Source organism: Netta rufina (assembly GCF_964035555.1).
Source record: "Netta rufina genome assembly, chromosome: 7".
In the NCBI taxonomy this organism is placed as follows: Eukaryota; Metazoa; Chordata; class Aves; order Anseriformes; family Anatidae; genus Netta; species Netta rufina.
Window position 1 is genome coordinate 2,266,882 of NC_140130.1, and position 26,727 is coordinate 2,293,608.

Genomic DNA, 26,727 nt, shown 5'->3' on the forward strand with positions numbered 1-26,727 from the left:
GTGCTTAAAGTGAAACTCCGCCTCAAGAATGCATGTTTCAATTGCACTTTTTAAACTGGGCACTTCTTTCACTTTTTCCCCACTCAGATATAATTCTAGGTTTTTTATACAGTTAAGTAAAAATAAAACCTTAAAGCCTCACTTAGAAGAGAGATATTGGATGTTCAACACTTTGGAAAACTGGGTCGCTTATTTAAAAGCTTCTGTATAGATTTGGAGAAGTTAAACTCCAGAATCCTAGGCTGGCAAAGTTGGTCCTGAGTAACACTGTAGCTTTGGTCTCATCCTTCCTTTCAGAACAATGTAAATTGTCACAGTTTTTGAAGTCTGTGAAGAGACAGCAACATGAATAACAGAATTAGTACTTGTCCTGTTGAAGCCTGTATTTACTCACCAGAAAATGTCCCTTTGCAAAGGCACTCTTTTATCCGATTAGCTTTTCTGACGTGAAATGCTTTAGTAATCTCTTGATTCATGAAGGCTTCTTTATTCATGATATTCTCCACCATCATTCGCAAATCAAATACTTCCAAGATCTCAGCAATCTGAGCTAGTCTGGTGAGATCTTTTTCATTTTCATCCAGTTGCCCTGTGTATAAAAACTGCAGAACAGTTCTAAAAGGTCCAGCCTGCACAGATGAATCCATTTTTACCACAGTTACAGGACACATCCTATTTGAGACAGGATTCAGTTGCATTTCCTTATGCACACTAACAAACCCTTTTCCCCAGGATGACAGAGATCTTGCTGCAGAATTTGTTTCACCAGGTTCGGGTTCAAGCGTGTTTAAAGTGTCAGTACTTTCTGGTGCAGGAATTTTAACATCAGCAGATTTCAGGAATGTCTCTTCACTGTCATAATTTGTCTCAAGGTGACTTGTCAAAACATCCTTACTCGTATTTTCTTTTTTACACTGTGTTTCATCCAAGTCTGGACTTCCCTCACATTCCATTAAGAAAAGGTCATAAAATTTTGAAGAGGAGGTAGCTAGGTAAATCTTGTGAGCAAAAATGTAGTCCTGTTCCTGGAGAACAAACATAACGTCTGCGCACAGGGGGCTTTCCAATAAATATCCAGCTTCGTTCATGTTTGGTACGGGACAGTCGGGAATTTTGATAACCGGAGGAGGGGCTTTTGGAGGTAGGAATGGAGCCTGAAGCAAAGGTTTTTGGACCTTCTTCAAATGAGATTTCCAGAACTGCAGGTGTCTTCTGGAGATCAGGGCAGCTCTAATTGCATTGTCAAACACATCTTTAATTCCAAATTGGTCAAATACACTGGTTTCATAATATGGTATCCCAAGCTCCTTGGCAACCTCTCTGCCTCTTTCTGGTGGCAAAATATCTCCTCTTTTGATCGGCCTAGGGTTAAACAAAAATAGCTCTCCTCACACACTGTGATCATCACAAGGTTATGTCAGAAAGCAAAGAATTTTGCAAAATGTGTCAGCACCAATTCTGAAATAAATATAATTTAAATGAATACAAAATACAAAATAAAGCCCACAAAGCTCTTTGGAAATCCAGAACTGCTGTCTCAGAGAGTTTTAGAATAGCACATAGCTGTAATTCTGTTCAAGGTTGGTGGTTTCTCTGCAATGCATCTCTGTTACTAAAAATATGTATAAAATCGTTTTCACAAAATGGAGTAAGCACTCTCTGTATTAAAGGAAAATTTACAATAAGAAAATTTGATAGAACGCTTGAGAACTCTCATTATTAAAATAAAAAATTCCTAAAACACCTTTCTACTCAGCCATTCAATTGGTATCTTTCTTTGTATACATACTTTAAGCTCAAGGGGAAATTCTCATGACAGAGATGCCACAAATACAGCTAAATATGAAAAGAGAAATATTTCTTAAGCTTATGCTTTGTAAAGCAAATTATGGTAGCCTATGACAAAGTTGTAACAGAACAAGCACTTCAAGAGACAGGCTCTATTTTGGCTGGAGAAGCATTATGTGGGATCTCATGAATTTCCAGAGCAGCTCAAGTATATGATATGGGGTAAACAAACCAGAAAACAATCTGGGCTGGGATCCAGTTTCCCAACAAAAAAAATCATCTCACCAGAAGATATGACCTCAACAGTGCATTCTCTGAACACACCATATTGGACAGACACAAGCTGGCAAAGACTTAACACGCTCCAGACAACAGCTTGCTTTTGTTGCCAGCTAATAATCAGTTCAGGTGGCAGAAGTCTGTGCTAGACATGTAGAATACTGATTCAAACTTTATTAATAGTGAAATAATAAAGGAGGGTTAGGGCAGAAAAAGAATTTTAAGTTTTGAAAAAAAGATTATCTTTTAAAGAGTCAACCAGAAAACCCATCCCACCCACCCGAAGATGTAATCTGTTTACAAAAATAAACCTAAGAAAAGCATATTACCAAGTCAAGAATTTGAATACAAGGCAATGCGAAGTTTTATAAGAATCCATGAAATATTAATTCAGCCTCTTCATGGATATTTGTTACAATAAATTCTTTCATTACATTATCCCAGATATTTCCATGAATCTGGTCTCATTCAAATTCATACAAAATGCGGAAACCGGAAGTAAGCAGGAACGTGTGAATGCTTCCTTTTTGTATCTGGGAAAAAACAAAGCTTCCCTAGAAGAACCCCCCACTCTCCCTTTATCCTAGAACTTAAAAAAAATAATAATTTGCGAGCACTTAATTTTCTGGCATGATCTGGGATTACATTTACAGAAGAAAAATGCATTGAGAATTAAGAAAACATGAACAGTATCTTTCCGTTTAAAACAGTACGTGACAGTAGTGACAGGATGGGACATGATATACATGTTTGGGTAGAGAATGACATATACAAAAATCTCCGGTAATCATCATTATCTATAGTAGTTTCCAGCCACCCAAGCAAGATTAGATGTCCAATGTGCAAAAACATTGTGGTGAACATATAATAACAACTCTGTGTGTTAACTAACCAGCTCAAACAACAGAATTAAAAAGATGTAAGCACATATATTAACATTTTAGAAAAAAAAAATGATATAAGACTCTATCATTTCTCTTTGGAAAGTATTATACCTGATTAACAAAATAATTTTCTTAATTCTTATTTTTGTTTAAACTTTACCTTGCCAAAGGCCGTCTGGCTCTGTTAACAGCCTCAAGATCTGCATAGCGGAGATCTAGTTGGCAGCCCACCAGAATGACAGGTGTGCGAGGACAGAAATGCTTGATTTCTTGATACCACATCGTTTTCACATGATTCAGGGAATTAGGATTAGCAATTGAGAAGCACAGAACAACTACATCAGACCTAGAAAGGCAACAAGAAGACACCAGTTAAAACCCAACAAGCACGCTTTCCACTGTAGCTTCACCTATTTTCGTAACTCCAGCTTGAAGCTACTCCACTCTATGCTTTGAACAATGCTCTGACACCCAGACTATCAGAATACATGTTGTTCGTGCAAAGACTTGATAGAAGCTATGCATATCATCACAAAAGCATGGGAGCACAAAGCCACATACCTAGGAAGCACTGCCCCTCAACGCTGAGAGATGATCTCTGCACATATAAACAGAGCAGTAAGCAGAGAGAACTTGCCATTCTCTGCTTTTATGCTACAGTTATTCACAGGCTGTCACTGCTTGAGAAATAATTCTGCTGATGGGGAGCCTAAATGGCAATTCAAAGATCACTGGTGCTTAGGAGTTAGAAAGGAGTTAGGCAAAACTTTAGAACAGCCACACAGGCAGACAGATCTCTTCTGAACTTGTCATGGAGAAATACCTTTACTGCACCCTTTTAGATTATAAAGCTGTCTCCTCTGCAATGCCCTTTGTACAGCAGTACCTCCAACATCTTTAATAAAGAACCTGTTAAAAGGACAAATTACTGCAGAATTTACAGCAATGACCACTTCTACAGTACAAGTAAAAATAAACGTTACAATGGAAATAAAGCACTGCACAGGACAGTACCTCAAATCAGTGCAAGCAGGAAAATATTTGCAAGCTTTTAAAGGTTTTTGGAAAAGACAAAGTACTTCACTAAATAAAACTGCTTTATAAGGTGTAAGTGTGAGAATTCAGGTTGGCAGTTCAGCCACCAAACAATCACCTAACTTGTCAGAGCTAGCACCCTAATGCAGAGAAATGCTTGAGTACTTGTCTCAGAGCATTCCTAACTTGGGGCAACTTCATTATTTATAAGCTAGGATGGGATATTACAAAGCGGTTCTCAAGCTCTTGGGTCTCTCATGAGAGAATAAATAAACAAAACAAAACAAAACAACAACAAAAAAATGTTGAATTGAAACTCAAGAAAAAATGAGGGGAAGGGACATTTTGAGGGGTCAACTTATTCCTAGATAACCGTCAGCAGAATAACCTCGGCAATACCATGCCTCACTTCCATTACACTTGAATTTAGCACAAATGTGTTGTGTCTGCAGTTTGTGTAATGTACAGAGCAGGAGCAGTGAATCTTAACATTCACCTTTTAAATAATGAAATACCTCCTCAGTGCTGCTTTCTACATTTCACTGAGGGCACAGATATATCCAGCCAGACTGTTTCTAAAGATAGCTGCATACAATACAGGTACTGCTGGGAGCATAAATTTCATGCAAGAGGAATGCTCCGGCTCTGGGTTTGTACCTTATATAAACTGCAATCCATCTGTCATATCTAGAGACAAGGCCTTTTCAAAGTGGAAAGCTATCTGCTAAATAGAGAGAGGTAAGTAGCCAATACAAAGGTCTTCTATGTAACTGAGGCATACATCGATTAAATTCAAACTTGCTTTACTCAAGGTCACGTCAAAACACAACCTAGACCCCCACAGACGCTTCCTTAGCTCCCAGAAAGGAGTAATCAATGAACTGCTAAGATGAAAAATTTGTGTTACGCGTATTCTGACCTGGTCAATTGTTTAATTCAAGACGGTCAGAACTGCCAGAGGCAACTGCTGTCTGTCTGTCCAACCCTAACTATGACTGAGCATCCTGGAGAAACAGTCTGTCTTGTTCAAAACTTAATACCTAAGCCAAGTAATTGCCATCCTGAGTATCCAGCCCTCCTGATGCTACAAAGCATAAGACACGCAGCATTGCAGCTCTGCAAACCAGAAGGAAACAGGGCTCCAAGAGCTCGCAGGCAGGAGATGACAACAGCTGCCCTGCAGCACTGCTGCTGGCCACACGCCTGGGCTCCTGAGATAGCCGGGGCTGAAGCCCTGTTCCTTGGGGTAGCCAGCCCCAGACTACCCAGCAGACTGGCCCCAGCGCAGCCCTGTGGCCTGGCGTGGGGTCCAGCCCCTGCCAAGGAGTGTCACGTCAGCTCATGTGCTGAGCTGCATGTGCTTCCCGAGCAGCTCATCACCTCCGAACTTCCCTGGGTGACCACAAAACCAAGCTGGGGGAAGGCTTCTTCACCCATAACTCCTAACGGGACAAGGAACTGCACCAACAGGACATTTCTCCTTATTGCCTTCTGAATGAAGCAAAAAGCAGAATGAAGAGGTATTTTTTCTTCCATGCTTTACTTATCCTGTGTTAAAATCTGGATTTTCCCTTAAAATGCATATGCTCTGAGTTCTGTACTGTAAACAGCCCTGTGCCATGAACAGGATGGATGGGAAATCACTGGGTAGCGACAGAGGTCACAGACTGAACCAGCACCACAGCAGGGGCTGCTAGCTCCTAAAACACACCCACCTTATCGCAAGAAATTAAGTTTTCATTCAAGTCATGAACATGATTTGCACTGCTAGCACAAAACAGAGACAGAAAACTGTGAGGAAGTTTAACTGCCTACATAGGACTGTGAACATTTGGCAAAAACGGACCTTTGGAAACTTTGATTAAAAAACCTACATTTCATGTTAGTGCCAAAGGCACACTTACAACTTGCCAACTTCCCAGTATAAACTTTGGTTTGACAACTGTTCATAAAAGCAAGAACCTGCCAGGTTACAATAAGGCATTAATATTTCCCAAATAGTAAAAAATATATATTCCCAGGGAATGTAAAAGGATAGGATTTTTTTTTTTAATCTGATTTATTGCCATTTTTGTGTGGTTGGTTATTGAACAACACAGAAGGATGAATGAGTTTTACTTTCACTTTCTTCTTTCTCACTGTAGCAGTATATAAAAAAATGCAAGCTACTTTTTTTCAAAAAAGAAATTTCATAACCAATTCCCAATAAAATTCAGGAATGATTCAAGAAAGATTTCCACCGACTTGAAAACCTAGAAGTGTTCTAGGAACACTTCTCCAGCACCTTCCTCCTAGAGCACCAACCGAGATGAGCAACACAGAAGACGCTCCTTGCATGCACTTTTGTCAAATGCAGTAGAAGCACGTGGTTATACTTAAGGCATATGCTGATGTTTGATACTGAAATACCAGAAGAAACAAAGGTAAGTATTACACAAAAAAAAAAAAAACAAAAAACAAACACAAACCACCAGCAAAAAGAAACAGTAGCTTGGATATCCAATGCATTGTTTTGTAGATTCAGTTGTTTGTGTTAGAAATACATAACTGATTTATTTTTAAATTCTGCTTTCCATAGGCTTATCAGAAGAAACTATGAGTCATCTATTCTTATTTGAAACATCTAAGCATACCACCAAACTCGTAATTTCTGCATGACTTGCTCCAGTGTGGGACCAGCCAACAGTGCAATGCTCTGCACCACCAGTGCAAGAGAATGGGTTTCTTTCTACTCACTGGGGCTGCAAACAGGAGGGAGCACAATGTGGACATGGAGGACTTCGCAGATGGATAAAAAGGGAACAGGTTCTCTCAGCTGTAATCAACATTATCATCACCACTCACATTATCATCTCCTGGCTGACCAGTCTCCTGCATTGGAGTCACGCATTAAAGCACAAGAGCATTAAAAATGCTCCCCACAGAGTTGGGGAAACAATTCTTAATGCAAAACACTTTCATCTCAAGCCAGCCCAGCTTGGCCTAAATGTAGTTAAGAACAACCTGTAGGATGCTTTGGTAGGCAAAGAAAGCATGTCATAAACATTCTGGGATGCAACCTGTCTACAAACAGGCGTTACCTCGATGCATTCAGTGATATATATCCAAACCTCGATAAGAAGAACTTCTGACAGAAGCAACAACCTCCTTTAGACCTCAGAGAATGAAAAAGAAACCCCCAGAGAACACCATCTCTAGCAGGAATCAGTACATGGTGCACTGCCATCTTGGGAATTCCTACTGTGTGAGATCTGAACCGTGTAAGATGTACAGAGAGCACTCCAAGTCACTGCAGAAGAGCAAGCAGTACAGCACAAAGACAAGCCAACTTTATCTTAGCAACCTCAGGATTCAGCTGTAGTCAAACTACAGAAAACCACTCTAACCACCTGAAGTTTCTCAGCAATCACTACAATCAGAAACTCTTAACGTGGGGGAGAAAAGGCAGTGTGTTAGCTGTGTGACAAGCCTTTCTGAGAGAGCTGTTAAAAGCAGCAGAGAGTTAGTTTTCTACACGAGGCTCTTTTCTGTAACATACTCCATTGGTTTGGGACTGAGATTTCGAAAGACTCATCTGCTTACATGTTCTGTATGTTCCTGAGCTGGCATAATGAGCTGCACTGCAGAGAAACTTACACACCACACTGGTGAGCCACCTCTCAATGACAAACTGCTATCCATTTCATCTTTCCTAATACTTTTATTTTAGACAGAACTTCACGAAAACAGCAGTATTAAATGGCATCTCATAAATTCTATGGCAAGTGTGCTTAAAAGTTTAACATTCCATAGTCTGAAACTAGAGTTATAAACTGTAATGATGGCTGCAGATATGCTAACAGGTTTATGTCTCATTCAAAAAACAGGATGCCTTCTGAAATGTACACGCTGTATTACTTAGGAAGAGGTTCTCTCTAGTTTATAATTTACGAGATACTGGCAAGAACTGCTGCACGCAAGAATTGGTGGTCACATGTACAGGGTATCATTTGTCATATAGTCATGGAATAATACTGTTTGCTTTGTAAAGGCGAAGGAATAAAGCTGAGGAATACAGAATGTGAAGAGGAGACATGTCTGATCTGGAAATAAATGCAAGGAGTGGGAAGCAGGCAGAAGAAAGGTCGAACTGCATTGCTATGCTATATTCATGTCTTTCTAGAGGACAAGTTAGAAGTACACTTCTTATTTTAGAGAGCTTAAATGAGACCCAAAAAGAGTCAAGTCCAACAGAATCAGGTTAAGGATAGACAAGTTATACTTTGTATGACAAGAAGTCTGTTATACATGCTTATTCAAATGAAACTTTAAGAAGAGACTATGGGGAAGGGAAAAAAAAAGTGAATTTCTCCTCTTGTTTTTTTCCCTATTTCTAGGTATCAGCTTTCTCTGATAAGAACTGGTGTCAAAACAATGGAGTCTATTCTTAGAATTTTATAGAATCTTATAATTTTAGAGATTTTTTTCTTTGATAGAAGTTCATCCAAACTGCTAGACTCACTTGACCATTACAACTAATCCTTACATGTTTATTTATCAATTAAAAGTTGTTTTGCTTTTGATTCTTCTGCCCTCATTTTTTCCTTATACATTTCCCACAATATTCCCCTGTGGTTCCTCAGAAACCCATGTCACAGCTGAACTCATCCTATTTCAGACAGAATTGGACACAACCTATCTCTAGTGTCCACCTGCATAGTCTTTCAACCACCTGAAAGCAAAGATTGTGTAGGGCAGCCTGGGTTCAAACACCAGCTTCTGCAAAGTTCACAAACACAGGAGGCTCAGGCTGTAGAAGACCATCTAACAATTACATCCGGAATCTCATTTACAAAATCCTGCCATATCTCCATGTTGATTCAGGTACATTTTGAAGAGAGAGATAGAAAGAGATACACTCAGTTATACAACATTTTTTCATGCATGCATCTCACAGAGCTGCAAATAAATGAATAAATAGTGCAGATAGCTATAAGCAAGGCTGATAACATGTTTTAAGTGGACTCAGTTTTTAGTAAATGCAGTTGCAGCCATCACATGAAATGAGAAGAAAGTCGTTAAGTGACTGGTGAGCATAACAAAATGACCTGAAGACACAGGACTTATGTGCACACACTCAAAACAGATGAGTCAATAGGAAAACTAAAATGCAGGGGGTGCCTGGCATGTGAAAAACTGAAGGTATCTGGGTAAGGCAGGGCAAGACCATGCAATGCCCTGGATGTGAGCAGGAGAATCAATTAGTTCTATACTTTACCGACTGCAGTGAAGCTTCTTAAGTACGGGTGTAATGTGCGAAACTGTCAAAATGCCCTGAAATATATTCAGATTGGGTGGTGAATAACATGCAGATCTATTTCTCAAGTTTCTGTAACATCATTTTTAGTAAGAAACAACAGTAATAAGAAGATGATAAAGCTACCTTTAGGAAAATTACATATTTCAAGACTGTGCTTCAAAAGTGGAAAACTATCCCATACATTCCTTACAAACAATGCATATTCTGAAGTGCAAGCATTTAAAAATCTCTCCTATTTCCTCTGAGGTACTCATGGGAAAGTAGTGGTGCACGTACAGAGAATGACAAAAAAAAAAGTTTTGTATCATGAAGAAGCATTAAAATACCTCAACCTCCACAGCAGGAAGCTGTAAGAACTATTCTTATTGTCCAAATGCCTGACCAGCAATAGTGCTAAAAAGAATGACAAAGTTGTGTGGAACAATATAACAAGGAGAAAATAATTTTATTTTTAATTTAAAGGACTGCTTACACAGTTTGGGGATTTGCTTCATTTTATTGCTGACTATAAGAATTAAATTTACCTATAACTCTGGTTCAGCACATGCATATGAAAAATGCAAAAATACAAGGTGCTAAATAGAACTTGCAGCTGAAATAGGCTGCCTGCAAGCTACCCTAGCATGATTGTGGGCCAATTTTTACCAGCCTCAACTCAGTAAAACTCTCCTTGGAATCTGGCATGTTTGCACCATACACATCCATAATATACGCTACACACATCCACTCCCTCCCCAGGAGCAGAGATTTTGATTACTTCATTCCTAACACAAGAAAAAAAAAAAAGACAAATAGAATTCTAGAGATAGTTAACTGAAGCTGAAATTCTTAAATTTTCATATCAAGGTTTATAAAAGCAAGACACAAAGCCTGAACAGCAAGTCAGTGGAGAAGGATAGAAAAAGCCAACAAGAGAGACACCAGAACTCATACCATAAAAAGGGACTGATAATGATTTAGCTAAGAATGTTTTTGTCAGCTGACTGCTGCCTTCAGATGAAAGATAAAATAATTCACAAAACAATGGACAAAACAGACACACGGAGAAAGGTGGATGTTGCAAGCTTATTTTCTGTTATTGTACAGAAGCAGCTTACATCTGAGAATTACAGAGAACCAATCAACTTTCATCAAAGATACTGCAGAAAAATAAAGGAAACAAATGAACCCCTTCTTAACTCCCATCCCATCCTCTTAAAAAATACCAGGAACTAATGTTCCAATAAAAAACACAGCTTAAAAAACACAGCTTAAAAGAGGTAAGAAGAGATTTAGCTAATGTGTCATCTAAATCTATGGTATTCAGTAGAACAAAAAATGTTTAAAGGGAGGGGATGAATGTGAGGATGGAAAACAAACAGAAAAAGGAAGATTCAAACCAAGATCCTAAAGTTAATTAAAAGCATGATTCCTTTTAAGTGCTAATGAAAGACAACAATAGGAACAAGACGAAGAGGGAGGCAAAAATCCTACGGAAGAGGAGAGAATGATGGGTTCTGGTTTGCATCCAGTATGAGAGTGACTTCTGAAGTCACTGAATACATGAAAATTGAACATAAATAAAGACATATTTAGCAGCATCTGTTAATCTGGGGAAAAAATATGGAATACCGTTATTTTTGCTTTTCTTGGGCTATCCCCCAAACCAGCATATTATTAATTACTTTTTCAAACGTACGTTAAAAAACAACAACAAACACACAAAAACCAGCAACAACTGTTGTCAGGAAGCTTCCACTGGCAAGTTGATGTCAACAAGCTATTGATAAGTGAATTGAGTTTAAAACACATATCTTTTTGTGCATATTCTGATACATTTATGAAGAAATCCAGTCTGAGATCCTGAGAGCCTTGGTGTAGAAAACAGCTCAAGAACTCTACCTAGCACACACACAAGAAATAATTCACTGAGATAAAGATTTCTACAGAAAGTAATTTCCCAGGTTTAGCATTTCTGAGAGGTTCTGGTTTTTCCTTGCAGTACTCAGGATAAAGCCCATGTCCTCTTCCCATTGCCTCCCCCAGACAGTGATTTGTGAGAGCAAAGGAAACATGGAAAATTATGAAATAGAGTAAATAATAGTTGATACATACTTTCACTCAAGGAAGGCTTGAAGTACTACAGCTCTCCCTTTATTCTAGATACATATCTGCTAAACTGAGTCTCAGACCCATTAACATTCATTTGGCACATAACTGCCTTTTTAAAGAAGGATTCCTAACAGCAATTCCAACCTCTTTCTACTTACAATATGGAACTAGGATGGGATGCAGAGAAGACACATAGTAGATCTGCTTTGATTTTACTGCTTTAGGTACATGAAGTGTATACTTTCCCACTGACTGAGTGGAAAAGCCTCAAATGTCAGTGTACAAAATGAAAGAAGAAAAAAATAGTACATGCACACTCCCTATCAAAATAAAATCTCTTGAGGATGCAATCTGTCTTTGAACCTCTCTGCTTATTCTAGTCTTTCTCGGGGCTGATCGGAATCAAACACAAAAGAAAAAAAATTTCATATCAAATATCAAAAATGTTCTTTACATTTCTTCAAAACTGCTTGGTGAAGAACCTGAATAGCCTATAAACCACTGTAAAGTAGAGAAAGCTCACAAATTTTTGTATTGAAGATACTGCACACTATTTTTGTTTTTGTGCTAGCAAAAGGAAGCAGCAAGGGCAAACACACAGATCTGAAAGCAAGTGGATTCCCCACCAGCTGACCCTTTGTCAACAAAGCAAGAGACTCTTGTGTCTGTTAAGTGCTACTGCTGCAGAGATACATCTCTGATGCTCCCCTCCAATCCATGTCAGTAAATGGCTCGTAAGGTATGTGGAAAGAGAATTATTGTAATATAAGAACAAGGATTCTCAGGACAAGAAGTCCTGCAGAAGTGTGGGCTTTTATTCAAAGCACTCCTGAAACCTTGGCCTTTCTCTGAAGAAAGGAGAGGAGCTTTTGGCATAATTCTCAATGTAGACAGTGAGTGATGGGGACGCTGACCTATCTAAAGGCCCGGTAACTCTGCAAAGACACCCACCTTGTCCTAATCTTGCTGTATTTCCTGAAGGAAAATACCATTTCACATCAAATTTACCTGGGTTTTGCTTTTACAGAAATACCATTATGACTGTATTTTAAGAAAAAGTAAACGAATCAACCTTTAAACAGATTGGCAGAAATCTTTAAATAACAGTGATAAACCCCTACTCATGGAATCATTTCAGCAGCAGTCAGAAGGTATATTTTTGTGGATTCAATTACATGGAAGTAACTGGTTAAGGGAATTGTAATCACACAGAAAAAGACAAATACACATGTTTCTTTGTGTACATAGAATACCCATAAGGCTTAGGAAATCCATTCACAACAGAGAAAATACTCTAAACATATTTTAAGAGGCTCTGTCAGCAGTCTCACAGAAAGGCTCATTCACATTTATAAGTCACGAGGAAAAAGCTGTTTTCTGCCCATGCTGTATGAACAGATTTTGTTTGGTCTACAGCTCATATTTAAGTCGCAAGTAAATAAATCATCCTGGCTGCATTAGCTGACAAACCACATTCGTAGTATTGAGGATAAATATTTGTTTGGGTCTGAATTAACTCTTTGCAGATTTGTGCTCATGTTTACACATACTTGAGCTGCATGTATCAAGAAATTTATTAATCAAATTGTAGTCAAACATGTTTACCTGGAAAAAAATAAAGGAAGCAAAAGGAAAACAAACGCAAGCCACTTTTTTCCATTTGTCTTTTAGAATTAGTTTGAACACAATTACACGTTGTTCAAACAAAACCAAATTGGACAGGAGGACAGAGGGTTAAGAATGCTGACAAGCCGACAGAAACGTAAATGTAGATGTTCTCATGTCTTTAAAACATACAGTTCTGTGCCCCCCAGAAGCACCGGAACGTAATAGCAACTTCAGCTTATATAAAGTTCCCACTTCATTTGCAGTCTTACAGAGTGCAATAGCTCTGAGACTACGTTGTTACTGGATGAAGAGGTGACTAGGTGCTGGAAATGAATATGCTAATCTTAACAAAGACATGGTATTTGTGTTATTGTCACTTTGGAGTGATTTTGCATCAAATGAAACCCTGCAGGAGAGTACCACCAGGTGACTGACATCACGTGGTGCCTAAGCTGAACTGGATACCTCCAAAACTAAACCATACACTCGAGTTTAAAGAAAAACAACACCAAACCAAAAAACCAAAACTGTAACACTATAAACCACTGCAGAAAATATTTCCACAAGTCCCTCCAGCCACCTCCCTCTCCCTCCCTTAATCTGCCAGGATCTGTTTCCCAAAGCTCCTGTAGGAACATGATTATTAAACTGAACACCACACAGCAGAACGTGAGCTGGATCTCACACTCCACACACCCATTTTAAAGGATGTCAGTACAAACATTAACTATTGCATTCTCATTAACACCAAAATGTTTCTCTTTTTCTCTCACATGAAAAAATAGCAGTAAAACATTCCTTTAATCATTCTCTTTTCACAGTTCTATCCGTGAAAAATAAAGAATTAAGAAGGATTTATCCTTGCTGCAAGTCCTGCTAACTGTTCACCCTGTCATCTATAGCATGATCTATTTATAAAACGTTTTGCGCAACTATAGGGAATAATATTTTTCAATGAGCAACAGGTGAATTAGTGACCTGCTGCTTCTCGTTACACCATGTTTAAGACAACTAGAGGTCTTGGCTGAAATAAACCTTTCCTTGCACAAGGAGCATAGGCATAAAACAATTTTGAAGGAAACTGAAAGGATATCTCATTAAATGATATTTCAGGCAATCAGAAACCCTGGGTACTTGGAGATGTAGTCTTGAGTGGTTTGGCATAAACTGCATCTTTAACTGTACTGCCTCACCTAAGAGTAGACTAGTTCAATATACTAAGGTAATTTAAAATCAATTCCCATAAATGTGAACATTCAATATTTTTATTGAATGGTAAAATGTTCAGAAATGCTAAAACAGATAAAAGGCTACACAGCTGATTCAAAATAAAACTAACTTTTAAAAAAAAGAAAGAAGTACCACCTGATCAGTGCTTACAGTTAGGAAATATTACAACTGAAACTCTATTTAGAAAATAAATTCTTTAGAGATTCCAATTACATACTAGATTAAGAGACTTGCAGAAGAAAAACCACTAACAGCACCCTAAGTTTCCAGAACAACCTTTTTAAGTTGACCAGGGTATAACAAACCTGATTCTACATAGGTTCGATTCTGGTAACATCACAAATGAATCCCTGTGTTCACATGCTTAATCCCAAGAGATCTCAAGTTCTGCACGGCCCCCTTGGTTTTTGCAGGATTAGACACTAAGCATGTTGTTTTCCCCCCTCTCCTGTCCTGTCAGTAAACGGTGGATCAGAGTTCAGAACATGCCTGATTTTGTTCTCTTAATCTCCAGTAATCTTCTCAGTGACACAGTATCTGTTGCAGAATATTAGGAGGCCACACCAAAGAGGAACGGTTAGAGGAAATGTTAAGTTACATCTGTATTTATCAAAGTAGGCTCCACATGCTGCCAAATGTTAAAACAGTATCTACTCACATACTTAAGCAACACTGTTATTAAGGTCAATGTTACCTTAAAGCCACACACAGTGATTATTGACAAATGGTACAGGTTTTGTAGCCCTGGACTGCTGCAGTGCTGCCTTAGCTTCTGATGCAAAGTTCAAGCTAATTCATGACTCTTCAAATAGACCACTAACACAGGGCTGTATACAAAGGATGGTCTGTACCAACTGCTGTGCAGACTTTTACACTGTGAACATTTAACTGACTGATTCAACCAGCAGAACCCTCTGCAGTGATGCTGAGGGACAAAGAAAAAATGTCAACCTCCAAAGCCCCTCATTTCATCAGGTAGCACAGAGTGAAAACAGTCAGACAGTACATTTTGACAACATTGAATTCAAAGCCGGGACACGAAATCTACAGTGGACATTCTCAGCTGGAAAAAAATTGTCTATGGAAGCTTGGTCATCTGCAGAGACTGAAGCAGAGAGAATATGGAAAAGTAAGTCTGAAAAGGTGAAAAAATGTGTGAGGACCAAGACCTTGCTTAAATGTCAGTTATGGGGAAAAAAAAAAAAAAAAACAAGCACGAAAAACTTCCAAAAAACCTGTCCATCAGCCATCTTCTTCAGCTAAGTATCTGCCCCACAGAGGTAGTCTGTTCTCACTGTACATGCTTTCAGTCCTTGTTGAAGTCCATGCTGAAGTTATGTTATATATGCTGGAATAATCCAGATTACTTCTTTTTTCTTTAAAGCTTTTTGAGTGTAATCCATTCACTAACAAACACTTGATACTTACGGAAGAACATTTTTTCCTTTTGTTAGCTTTAAATAACAAAATACAGAAGAGTCTCACCTGTGATAGAATGGGCTCTGCTCTAAGTAGGTGAGCTGTCCAGTCAATGTCACAGGTTTTAATACAAGAACTATTCCATCCATCAGTTTTCCAACATATCTGCTTGTTAGCTCAGCAATAAGTAGGTAATTACATCATATACCACTTAGGCAGGAAGTGCTGATGTTCAATTTCGTGTAAAACCACAATCATATTTTGGGAATGTTCTTTAAAGTTTGAAATGGGACAACATTTGTTGACAGAGCTTAGCAGGCTTTTCAAGGAAATGTAGTGTAGTAAAACTATGCTGCTTTTAAAATATTTATCTCTTTTTAATCCTTGCAGTATATAATCCTCTTTGCAGTAGGCAGGAATATGACAACCCTTGATTGTTTTTAAGTCCTTGCTTTTTAAAAACCAAGATTTGCAAATTCTACTGCTCTGAAATTTTACTACAAATATGATTTGAAGTTTAGTTTGGATCAACTTACCTTCCATAAGCAAAGCGCCTGTCTTTGTGGTGGTCCCCAAACGTATCCCACAGCCTGAGAGAAACACTCACTTCATCCACAACATCTCGTGAGCGTTCAAGGACCTAGAACAAAATACACATTATGTTCTCTCTTCCTCCATCAAACAAATACGTTTCTAATTTGCCTTGTAAAGAGATCAAAAGCATGCTACATCAAGAGTCTATCACATGTAGTCTTTGTTGAATGCTATATTTTATAAAACACAAGCAGCACATACAGCTTTTAAAGATACCTTTAATTTAAGAAAAAAATGCTTTGGAATGAGAGACTTGGGGAGATGTCAGCTTCCTTGCATATCAGACCACGGCTGCAGAAGAAACTGCACATACAATACTTGTGAGCTCATTGCTGCATTCTGGCAAAGAAAGGCTAGCCAATAAACATTAGTACAAGCTCACAGCATGTGCTCCATATTTTGTGGACCTGCAGTCCTTACCTCTTGGCAGACACGGTACTGATCAATGGCCCAGACAGTTGGTACATGAGTTGCCAGCAGCTGATACTGAGTCAAGGTTGTATTGCATGCTCTTGCACAAATTAGACGAGTCTTCCCCACTGCATTATCTCCAACCACCACACACTTGATAGTTTCAACGTTTGGTCTTTCGTAGTCCATGTCAATGTCCATTTATCAGGAACTGTAACAAGACAGTTAGACTTATTTTCTGTACAAATCAATGCTGCTTAGAACCAGAGCCTTCTAATTCCACTTTTCAGAGATGCTTGAAGAGGACAAAGTCTCAAGGAAACACCTTTAGTAAACTGTACCAAAGCACACTAGCTGGTCCTTTAAATACTGCACAGTTATGCAAATGCAGGGCTATTTTGACCGCAGTCAGCCAGTTTATGCTGTTCACATGCTATTTTCACTTCGGTTTCTGTAAACATAAGCCTGTTTCCAGAGGATAGATCTTGGTGAAACAAGGACAACTAGCACAAACTTACCTTTTGCTAATGTTTTTTATGCTACAAAGGAGAAAAGACTGGGCATCAGTGGCTTTAACCTGAAGGATCCTAGTACAAACCTGCCTTCAGTAATCTTGCCCATTCAGGATTTGATTTAGGGCTCTCCAAACAATATTGCTAAGACCAAGTCACACAGATGGTTTTAGTTATATGCACACAATAAAACTGGCTTGTAAGATGACTCCAGAGACTCTGTTCTCTACAAACCACAACTCCCATTAATTCCTGCATGTATTACACGCTCTTAATTTTCCAAGGAAGTTTGTAAAGATCAGGAACCCAAATGAAACCTAACAGCCCCGCAGGAACTTGCAAATACACTCACATATACCGACAAACTTTTTAATATGATACAGAAAAAGTAGAGAGACTTAGATTGTTGAAGATACTAGCCTGATGGAAAGTTATTTACTTAAATGTTCTTTGGCAATGTATTGAACAATGCTTGGATATGAATGTAAGCCAGAACAGAGGGATATTTGAAAGACTGAAATCAACTTTGCATGTTTTCTACAGAAGTCTGTTATTTTCATATAAAGAGACATGGGATCATAGTTCAACATATCTGATTTTGGTTTTCTAATGTCTAAAAAGTTTCCTCAGCAATCTGGTCTCTGATGGGGAATATAATCAAGGAGGGGGAAAAGGCAGAGTGCAAGGCACAAACTTGTTCAGAAAAGCTTGCCTAACTGCTATTTCAGCAAGGAAATGTAAAACAGTTAAACTGAGCAAACACTAATCATCATCTGAAGCTGTTATGATCTTTTTTCCTGAGACGAAAGCGCTACAGATAAGACAGTGAGTGTCTTTTGTTTCAGTAGCTTTTTTAGTATTCATATCTTATTGGCTCTTGAATGTAGAATATATGTTAACTATCAGGTTATCCAAAATATTAGATACAAGCTGTTCTGGTGTACATTTTAATTGTGTCAGTCGCTATGTTACTATTTAAGAAAAAGCATGTGTTTAGTCGTTGGGAACCAAACACTAATTTTAAGTGCATTCTTTCACTACTTTAAGTGATGTAAGCTGGAAAAAAAAAGTCAGTGTTAGGACTGAATGCTACACAAATATTGAAAATTTTGAGCATGGACTGCCAAACAAGACCTGTAATGGCTATGATACAGTTGTTTCAATTGATATTTATGTGTGGCTGGGAGGAATTAGAGACCACATTGAGAGCTGTGCAAGAGTGCCACTGATGTGTCACACTGTTAAGTTTTCACAGGCATTGAATGCTTCAGGAAATGCCACAGCATAGACTAGCAGCTAAGGATACACGTTAGAGAGCTGTTCTACCCTAGTTTGCAACGTGGGCCCAGTGACTCTAGAGCAGACAATGTGGTTTCAAGCTTGTATGCGTAATATCTACTGCATGTAAACCTAATGGCCTTGTGATACCAACCTGCTATGTCGGCAAGAGCTTTTAGCTGAAAAGGAAAGAAAGCTATTAAGATATTGCCTTTATCCTTTCGTCTGAGTTGTGACCTGCATCCTGAAAGGTTACTACTTGTGCAGTAAAGGACTGCAGAGACTTTCCAGTTATTTCTGCCATTCAACCACAGCTGCTGGTTGCATGCAAGCTCTCATCAAGCTGACACCCAGGAGGGCTCATGGGCTCTGTAAAAACTCCATGAATCCAAATATAAGAGAGCTAGAAAGAGAGAGAATTCCTCTTTCCTCCCACCCATCCTTTCCAAGAATACAGCCATGATATAAATAAAAGAAGACAAACACTATGGTGTTTTCCACATTACAGAAAATAAGATATTTGTACACTGCTGCCTCAAAGCCAGTCAAAAGCCCCACAAAGTTTCAGTACGTGATCTAAAAATGTCTCATTTCAAGTCTGAGAATTAAGAGTAACCCCAACATAATACATGGTGTTAAATCACTTCATATTTTATTCATGCATGGACTAGACATCACAGATGGAATGTGTTTACAAGGCTGGAAAACAAAATGAAGGTGAAGGCCAGCCAGTGTGTCTGGTTGGTTTTAAACTACCAAGCAGAGAGACTCCAAAATAAATTTTCCTCCAACCCAATATTCCATTAAAATGCTGCTATTCAGATTAGCTGAAGTGCTTTTATAAGAATCTGATTTTACAATTCTTCACAAGTTTATAAGTCGTAGTTCTGCAAAAATGCACTACAGTCAGTCACAAAATATGTATTAAGTGCAGGGTTTGGAATGTTAAAAAAAATTCCAAGAGAATAACAAAGCAAGTTTAAAATTAATAGGCAAATTTTAATAAACACAACGAGAAATCAATGCAGTTATTTGAGAATCCTAGAAAAAGAACACATGAAAATGATTTTTTTTTTTTTCTGATATACTTACTGATTTACCTAAGGCAAAGATATCACAAAACTCAGACACAGCATGCCCGAATGCCCTGCTGTAGATCAATGACAGCCTAATGAAGATATTTTTAGCATGACTCAATACTGCACAGGACAGAGATTAAAATAAACTGGGAATAGAAAACAAAACAACAAAAAAAAACCACTAAACTTTCCTGGCTATGTTAAAGAAAGCTCTTAAAACCACTCTAGTAGATACAAAGTATGTCTGTACTAAAAATGCAGATCATTTTAATGTTGTTCACTAGTTTTCAGAAAGGGATTAAAACAGAAATAGCTTATAAAGAGACTGACGGACATAAGCTTGGACAGATATTTAGGCACCTCAGATAAATCAGACACAAGCTACAAATTACAGAGTAAACAATTAGCAAAATGTGTGGATTAAATGCTTATAAATGTAACCAGAATCTTTCTGGCTTCTGGAGTGATTAAAAGCAGGAATACATACAAGATTTTAAAGATACAGACATGGTCAGTTTTTTTGTTCATTTTTTGTTTGTTTGTTTGTTTTAAGGTATCCTCTAGGTTAAGCTCATGCTAAACCTATTATATAATCACTCTGATTAAAAATGCTAAACATGTTGTTGCAAAACTTAAAATAAAAGAAAAAGATTTGAGCTCTGAAAGTCTGGTAACATCTGGAAGAGCCAACAGGAGCTAAACCAAAACTGGTCAGACAAGAGCAATCCAGCTTATGTGAAGCTTAAGAAAAAGTAGCATAAAATTCCAGCACCAATGAAAAACTTGTCAAGACCAACCTACAACCTGCAATAGCTTAGTTTACCAACAAAAGACAAAAGGAAAAAGTAAGAGGAAAGTTACTGGAAGTGTGATCAATCTTAGAGAGGACTCTGGCAAAAAAAAAAAAAAAGACACAGAAGAAAAGAAAGGTCAGCAAATGGGGAGCACTACGAAATCTACTAGGGGAACCATCCGGTCGAACATGGCTGTTCCCACAAAGAGAGCAGTGAAAGATTCAGCTGCTTAATCCAGTTCTAAGGAAGGATGAGCAGATGGATGGAAATGAAAAAAGATACCCACAAGAATAACACAGGATCATAAAAATCTCTTAGGATGTTTCTATTTTTACACTGTCACCCTTGATTGTTGGCATATGATGAGGAGACAGAGGCAGCCAAAAATCAGATGTGAGTAGACACAAGATCTAAGATAAAACCAATTAATTAATTAACTTCATTGGCAGTAAAGAACTATTCTAAAGCTGATTTATTTCCAAAGAAGTGTAAGGTTACTGTCATGAACCATAGCTTGCTGACAGTTATGGTCACTAATTTCTTCCTCTGTTGTTTTACCTTAAATTCCAAAGGATGCTTGCTTTTTTTGCTTAGTTTTTCTCAGTGCTGAGTTGTTGTTATTATCACTAAAACCAGTTGTGGTTGCTATAGCATGCAGATCCTTCTGGCTAGTCACCCTCAGTAAAGAAACACTGCTTTTCTAGAGAAATTTTCCAACTGATCTGTAGATGGAGCATACCATTTAATCATCTAGTGCACTAGAACACAAATTAAACGTGACAGACACACACAACTCCTCTCTATGTATGCATGGAAGTATATTTACATACAAAATATAACCAGACCCTAATCATGAACTTGCCTTGCTTTAAGAATGCAGTTTAATATATTTAAAGCTATAATTGCATTTTTCTCTTCTGGAACGAAAGTGGATGAAGATCCAAATTTAATAGCAATCCCCATGAGCCATCCCTATAAAACCTTATGTGGGATCAGATATCCACCCTTATGGATCTCACTGCCTGTGCAGCTAACTGCCCACTTTGAACTTCCTAGGTATTTTAAATCATCACTTAGTTTATACTAAATATACCTAAGATTTTTCAAAGAGCAGCTGCTACTTATCAAATCTTTTCTCTTCAGCAAAACAGGACAAACGAATCACCAAGAGTGTCTACTTTAATCAGTGATTATGGAGTGATCCTGCAGGCACTTACTTAGCTTAGTGCTTAAACATGTCCAATAAGACTGAGAGAGCATCTCTTAGCATGAAAACAAGCAAGCACGTTACTTTGTTCTTGCATTAAGAGCAAACTGTTTAGCTGAAGTTTCAGAGTGACAGCATGTAAGGACCTTGCCTGCTCAGTAAAGCTTTTAAGTTATTTCATGGGGAAAAAAAATAATCTAACCTGTCTCAAGGAATCTAATTAAACATGCAAAACAGAAAGGCCTTCAAACAAACAAGTTGCCAACCAAAATTATGTCATCACAATTACTAAAGGAATCTAATGAAAAGAGACACCAAAATTTGCCACCACGTAACGTGGATGGTGCGAGTGGGAATTGTTTGAAAAACTCAGGCCAGCAGAAAGGTAGTAAACCCATCAACATTTATTCCTGAAAAATACACTCTTCTGAAAATGTTTGAAAGAGCATTTGTAGGTACTCCATATTTCAATCTAGTCTGAAGATGTATTTTTTAAGCATACTTTCAGAGCGATGCCCTCAGTGAGCCATTACACAATAACACATCAAAAGGGCCATGAAAAATTTGACAAGGGTAAGCAATGATCTTACCTCCATTCCCAAGTTACAAAGTTACTGCTTGCAACCATTGCCACTGGAAAAGGAGATGTAAAACACCAAGTTCTTCAGACACATAAGTCACTACCTTGCAGTGCAGAATCCCAAGGCACTGGCACACTGGCAAGGACCAAAGAGCTCATGAGCCAGAGCAAATAAGAAAAGTGAAATGTTTGTTCTCAATATCTAACCTGCCACGTGTTGTTTCAGAATCTAAATGGATGAACGCACATATGCCAGGGAAAAACGCAAGGGAACTTACTGTTCATTTGTGTGGATTAGGACCCTTCATCAAACCCAGCCTACCTCTGTGATGACACAACACCATTGGAGCACTTCCTTAGACAACCAAAAATCTATGATACACCTGAGCCTTCTGAAGTGTGCAGTCCACAAGGACACGTCTTTGTGTTTTACTCACAGACTTTCAGACAAAAGAGAGAACCAAATGCAAATGCTAGCAGTAGACTTGAACTATGTCAATTTTCTGACAGCTTCTGGAAGACCTGAAGTGCAGAAATCAACAAGCTGATTACTCTGAGCAGATTACGTATTATTTTGACCTGTGACATACATTGCAGTATCCTCTGTGATGAGATCATCTCTCTAGAAATTAATCCATACATCAGGTGAAGGACGTTTAACGATTTCAGAAGCCAGTTACAAGAATTGGGGATGAATCTTTTCTGTAATGAGGGAGAGTCTACAATACTGCTACCCCTCCCTTCATCAGTTCTTCAGTCTACCTCAAGAACAGGCCACGACACAGAGCAGTCCCTTCTGTTTCTTCTTTTTTGCTGTGCAGAGAGATCCGAGGAAGAGTGACCACACCGAACCCACCCCTGGGAAGAGGGAAATAATCTGGGCTGGCACATGGTTGATTTAAGGCTCTCGCATAGTTTTGTGAATGCGTTTTGTCGGGATTCAGGATGCACCTGGCTCCAGTGGCCGCCCTTTCCATTTAGCAGAGATACCCACAGCAGACACAAGGGGCTAGGCAGTGACCAAGCTCTGGCATTGCAGCGTGTCATAACTTGGCACATCAACACTAGCTGAAATTAGCTGGGGCTGACATTAATAAAAGTGACTGAGAACTGAGTAAGTGAAGAACAGGCAAGACTCATTTGGACCAGGTGGTAACCGTCTCCAGAAAGCTGTTACTTCAAAAAGCAGCCCCCCAAAAAATGCCATTGTGCAATGAGACCTTAAATTATTCCTCCTTCTGCAACAAATCACATTGCAGGAACAGATTAAGGGTGCAGCTCTACTAGCATTTTAGTTTGGACAAGAATGCATTCTTGAAGCAAAAACCCCAGTCACCACCATTTACCATGCTTTGGTTTGTGTCAGGAATGGCCATCTACGTGAACAAACTGAATTTGTTTCAGACTCATCGGAAGTGAAAGACATGCCACCCACCACTAAGGAGTGAGCATTCAGCCCACACCAGATTAAAGGTAATCTGAAGTAACACCTGCTGCCCCTGAAACGTGTACTACATGCATACTGGGGCCTCAGCACCAACATTTTCATCCTCAGATCCCCTGCTACTGCACCGCATAACCCACTAATGTACACAGCATCAGATGCTTTGGCTCCTGGTTTGGTATTTGGCTCACTATTTTGGGCAAAGCTGCAGCTGAATCCTTAGTGACTGCAATGCTCAAGAGTACCTGGGATAAGATATAAAACTCAGGATTAAAGGGAGAAGCATCACTGAAAAAGCCTGATTCAGCAGTACTGATTTTCATGGTCATAAACACCATGAAATCCTACTCTTATGTAATTCAGAAGCTCATACAGCATTACACCGCTGCCATCGTAGTAAAGGTTATTACCAATTTTACCAATTTATATAAAGACAGGTATTGACATTGTATGCTCTCTTTGGTAAGAAAACAACCAACCAACAAAACAAACAAACAAACAAACAAACAAAAACAACCAAGGCATTCTTCCAACCTCTGCACATTTCTATGGGGAATATATTTATCAAGTTTTGCTCGAACTACAAAGACAAATATTTCAGAGACACTAGTGACCTTCTAGCCCAGGAAGCTGTTGAAGAATTCACTTTCTGCTTTTTTCCTTCCAAAAGACAGAATCAGGCTCTCATTTCTTGAACTTTGTGTGATATTTCTCACGTGTTAATCAGTGATGTTTTAGGAAGATATTTTTTTGTGACATTATTTACTCTCACATACAATCAGTACAGGGAAACTGTACAAGGTGAATAAAATCTCTAGATGACAGCATAAAAAAAATCTAAACACTGACTAGAATAGTAAATACTTCAGTATTTAAGACTTCTAATAAGTGCTACTTCCAGATCCTGGCTGAAGTCCTGCATTTATATCTCAAATGCAAATCCAGTGACATTAAGTGAACTGTGCAGGAAGCAAGTGTATGTGGAGTTTACTTGTAATGTCTAGTGCCATACAGACACTTGTCAAAAATTTTTAAAAAGAAGATACAAATTGCCATATCTTTTGCCATGTCTTTTATGTCAGACGGAAAGGATAGGAAAACAGAAATGTTAGATGAGAACCAAAGGGAATCCATAGTTTAATCTCATGAGCCTACCCCTATTAAGAAAGGGCCCAACTGTCACTGCACGCACCCCAGGTGGCACCAACTCTAGCTCACACACCCTGTCACCACCCAGTCCTTCAGCACAAGGCCTTGAGCTCTTATGCGCACACCATCCACGATCCAAGGGTATTTTCACATTGATCTGAGCAGTCTTCGCCTAAGTGATGCCTTGCTGTGAGCTCTGTAACTGCTGTATGTAGCAATGACTGCTCTGCCTTATTTTTCCCCTCTTGGGGGAAAACTGACCCTGCTTGGGAGACAGTCGCGGGTACGTTCTCTGTTCTACAGCACTTGATAATTTTCTTCTGGCAGAAAAGGTGGGAGCAAAGGAGGGACACGTCAAACATCTGTTGCTCCTGTGCTTTTCCTAAATTCAAGGCTTCTCCGTCTTTTCAGCTCCTTCAGCATAGGGCAACATCTGGATGCAGGATTTAAACAGTTTTCCAGTGAACAAAATGTATTAGCAAAGAATCAAACATTGGGATTTACCAGTCAAGTGATCAGCTCTTCCTCTCAGTCTAATGCTCTACAGTATTTGTGAAGCCTGGAGTTTTAAAAGGGCAAGAGTTTTAGAAAGCTCCCCAGAGCTAAAACTGATGTTTATTTCTTCTTGGATAAAAATACTTGTACACATCTGAGCATGTCCCAGATCTTACGCTCTGTAAGTATTATGTCTGTGAGATAAATAAAAAAACAACCCCACAGTATAAACATTCAGCTCACCAAGTTATTTTTTCTATTAATAGCGAATGGATATATCACAGACCTGAGGCATACAAATGGCAATACAAATCCAATGGGCATAAAAAAATAAAAAGCACAACCTAATAGAAGAGGACCTCAGAAAATTACTGAAGAGAAATTAAGCTGCTCTACTTCCACGTGCTGTGATAAATCCTGATCAGCCTGTACACAGATATGTCCCATTCAGTTGCTACTTATACTGAACAGTTACACAGCGACTCTGTCCTAACAACAGTGCTTCCTCCTCACATGCTCTATTTTTGCCTAGAAAGAGTGCTAGCTTAAGAGCTCCTGTGAACACACTGAACAAACTAATTTCCACCTCAGCTTCTATTACAGATCAAGCTGAACATTTGGCTTCAAGTCAGCTGTGTGTCCTGAAATAGTACACAGACTGAGGATGAACAAAGTCATTGAGAATATTCTGGCATCTCTTCCTTGCTCTCACTGTGACCATATGCACAGCTTCAAGGGCTCTTTTTTTTTTTTTGTAATTATTACTATCATTTTTAAACAAGTACATTGCTGCCTTTGGAAGCCTGAGTAGTGCCTTGACCAGCAGAAGGCAACCCCGAGCTCTCTGGCTAGTCTTCCTCAGCCTGCCCAGTGACTGCCTTCCCTTTGCTCTAGATGTTGGATGCTACCATATCCACTACAGGCTAACCGAAAAAAATTAAGGTCTACTACCGCGTGCCTTTCTTGGTCCTCTGAGAGGTCCAGCCAGGAGACACCTGATAGCTGCGTGCTGCAAGCCCCCCACAGCAGCCTCCTGCTGTTGTCACAGCAACCCACAACAGACTCCACAGACACAGCAGGAGAAATGAAAGGTGGGAAAAAAGAGGGAAAAAGATAAACCTTTGCAAACCTTCGGGCTTTTAGGAGATGCCACTCAGAAGCACCAAGCTCCAGGAGGTTTCTGCTTCCCGTAAGCATCATCTATTTTTGCCTCGAGCCTCGTGGCTGGGAGAGGAGGCCGGAGGGCTCAGCTCCTGCGAGGACTCGGTACCGGGGAGGGGCGGCCACCTCCTCTCCCTCTCCCGAGGGGGCGGGAGCGCGCAAGGCTCGGCGGCACCCGGCCCGCCCCGGCGGGGAGCGGCACGATCGCGCCCGGGCGCCGCGGGACCTACCCGGGAGAGCGGGATGCCCGGGAGCCGGGCTGCAGGGCCGGGCCAAGGGTACCGGGCGCCGCCGCGCCCCCTCCCCGCCGCTCCTTATAGCGGGGGGGCGCCGGCAGGCGGCGGCCCGCCGTGGCAGGGAGGCAGCATGCCGCCGGTACGGCTCGGCACG

General features: G+C 39.4%; 1 protein-coding gene across 1 annotated transcript in view; it reads right to left on the bottom strand.

The window, feature by feature from the left end:
- RHOBTB1 (Rho related BTB domain containing 1) overlaps positions 1 to 26,417 on the bottom strand; it is a gene marked incomplete at its 3' end in the record, with an annotated part of 32,840 nt that extends 6,423 nt beyond the window's left edge. The window contains exons 1-5 of the mRNA XM_084289721.1: positions 26,306 to 26,417; positions 16,648 to 16,849; positions 16,170 to 16,273; positions 3,112 to 3,297; positions 395 to 1,362 (exon numbers count right to left, since the gene is read on the bottom strand). Coding sequence (XP_084145847.1) covers positions 395 to 1,362; positions 3,112 to 3,297; positions 16,170 to 16,273; positions 16,648 to 16,839 — 1,450 coding nt within the window. The 5' untranslated portion in view covers positions 16,840 to 16,849; positions 26,306 to 26,417. The remainder of the gene's footprint in view (positions 1 to 394; positions 1,363 to 3,111; positions 3,298 to 16,169; positions 16,274 to 16,647; positions 16,850 to 26,305) is intronic.
- Between the last annotated feature and the right edge of the window lie 310 nt (positions 26,418 to 26,727).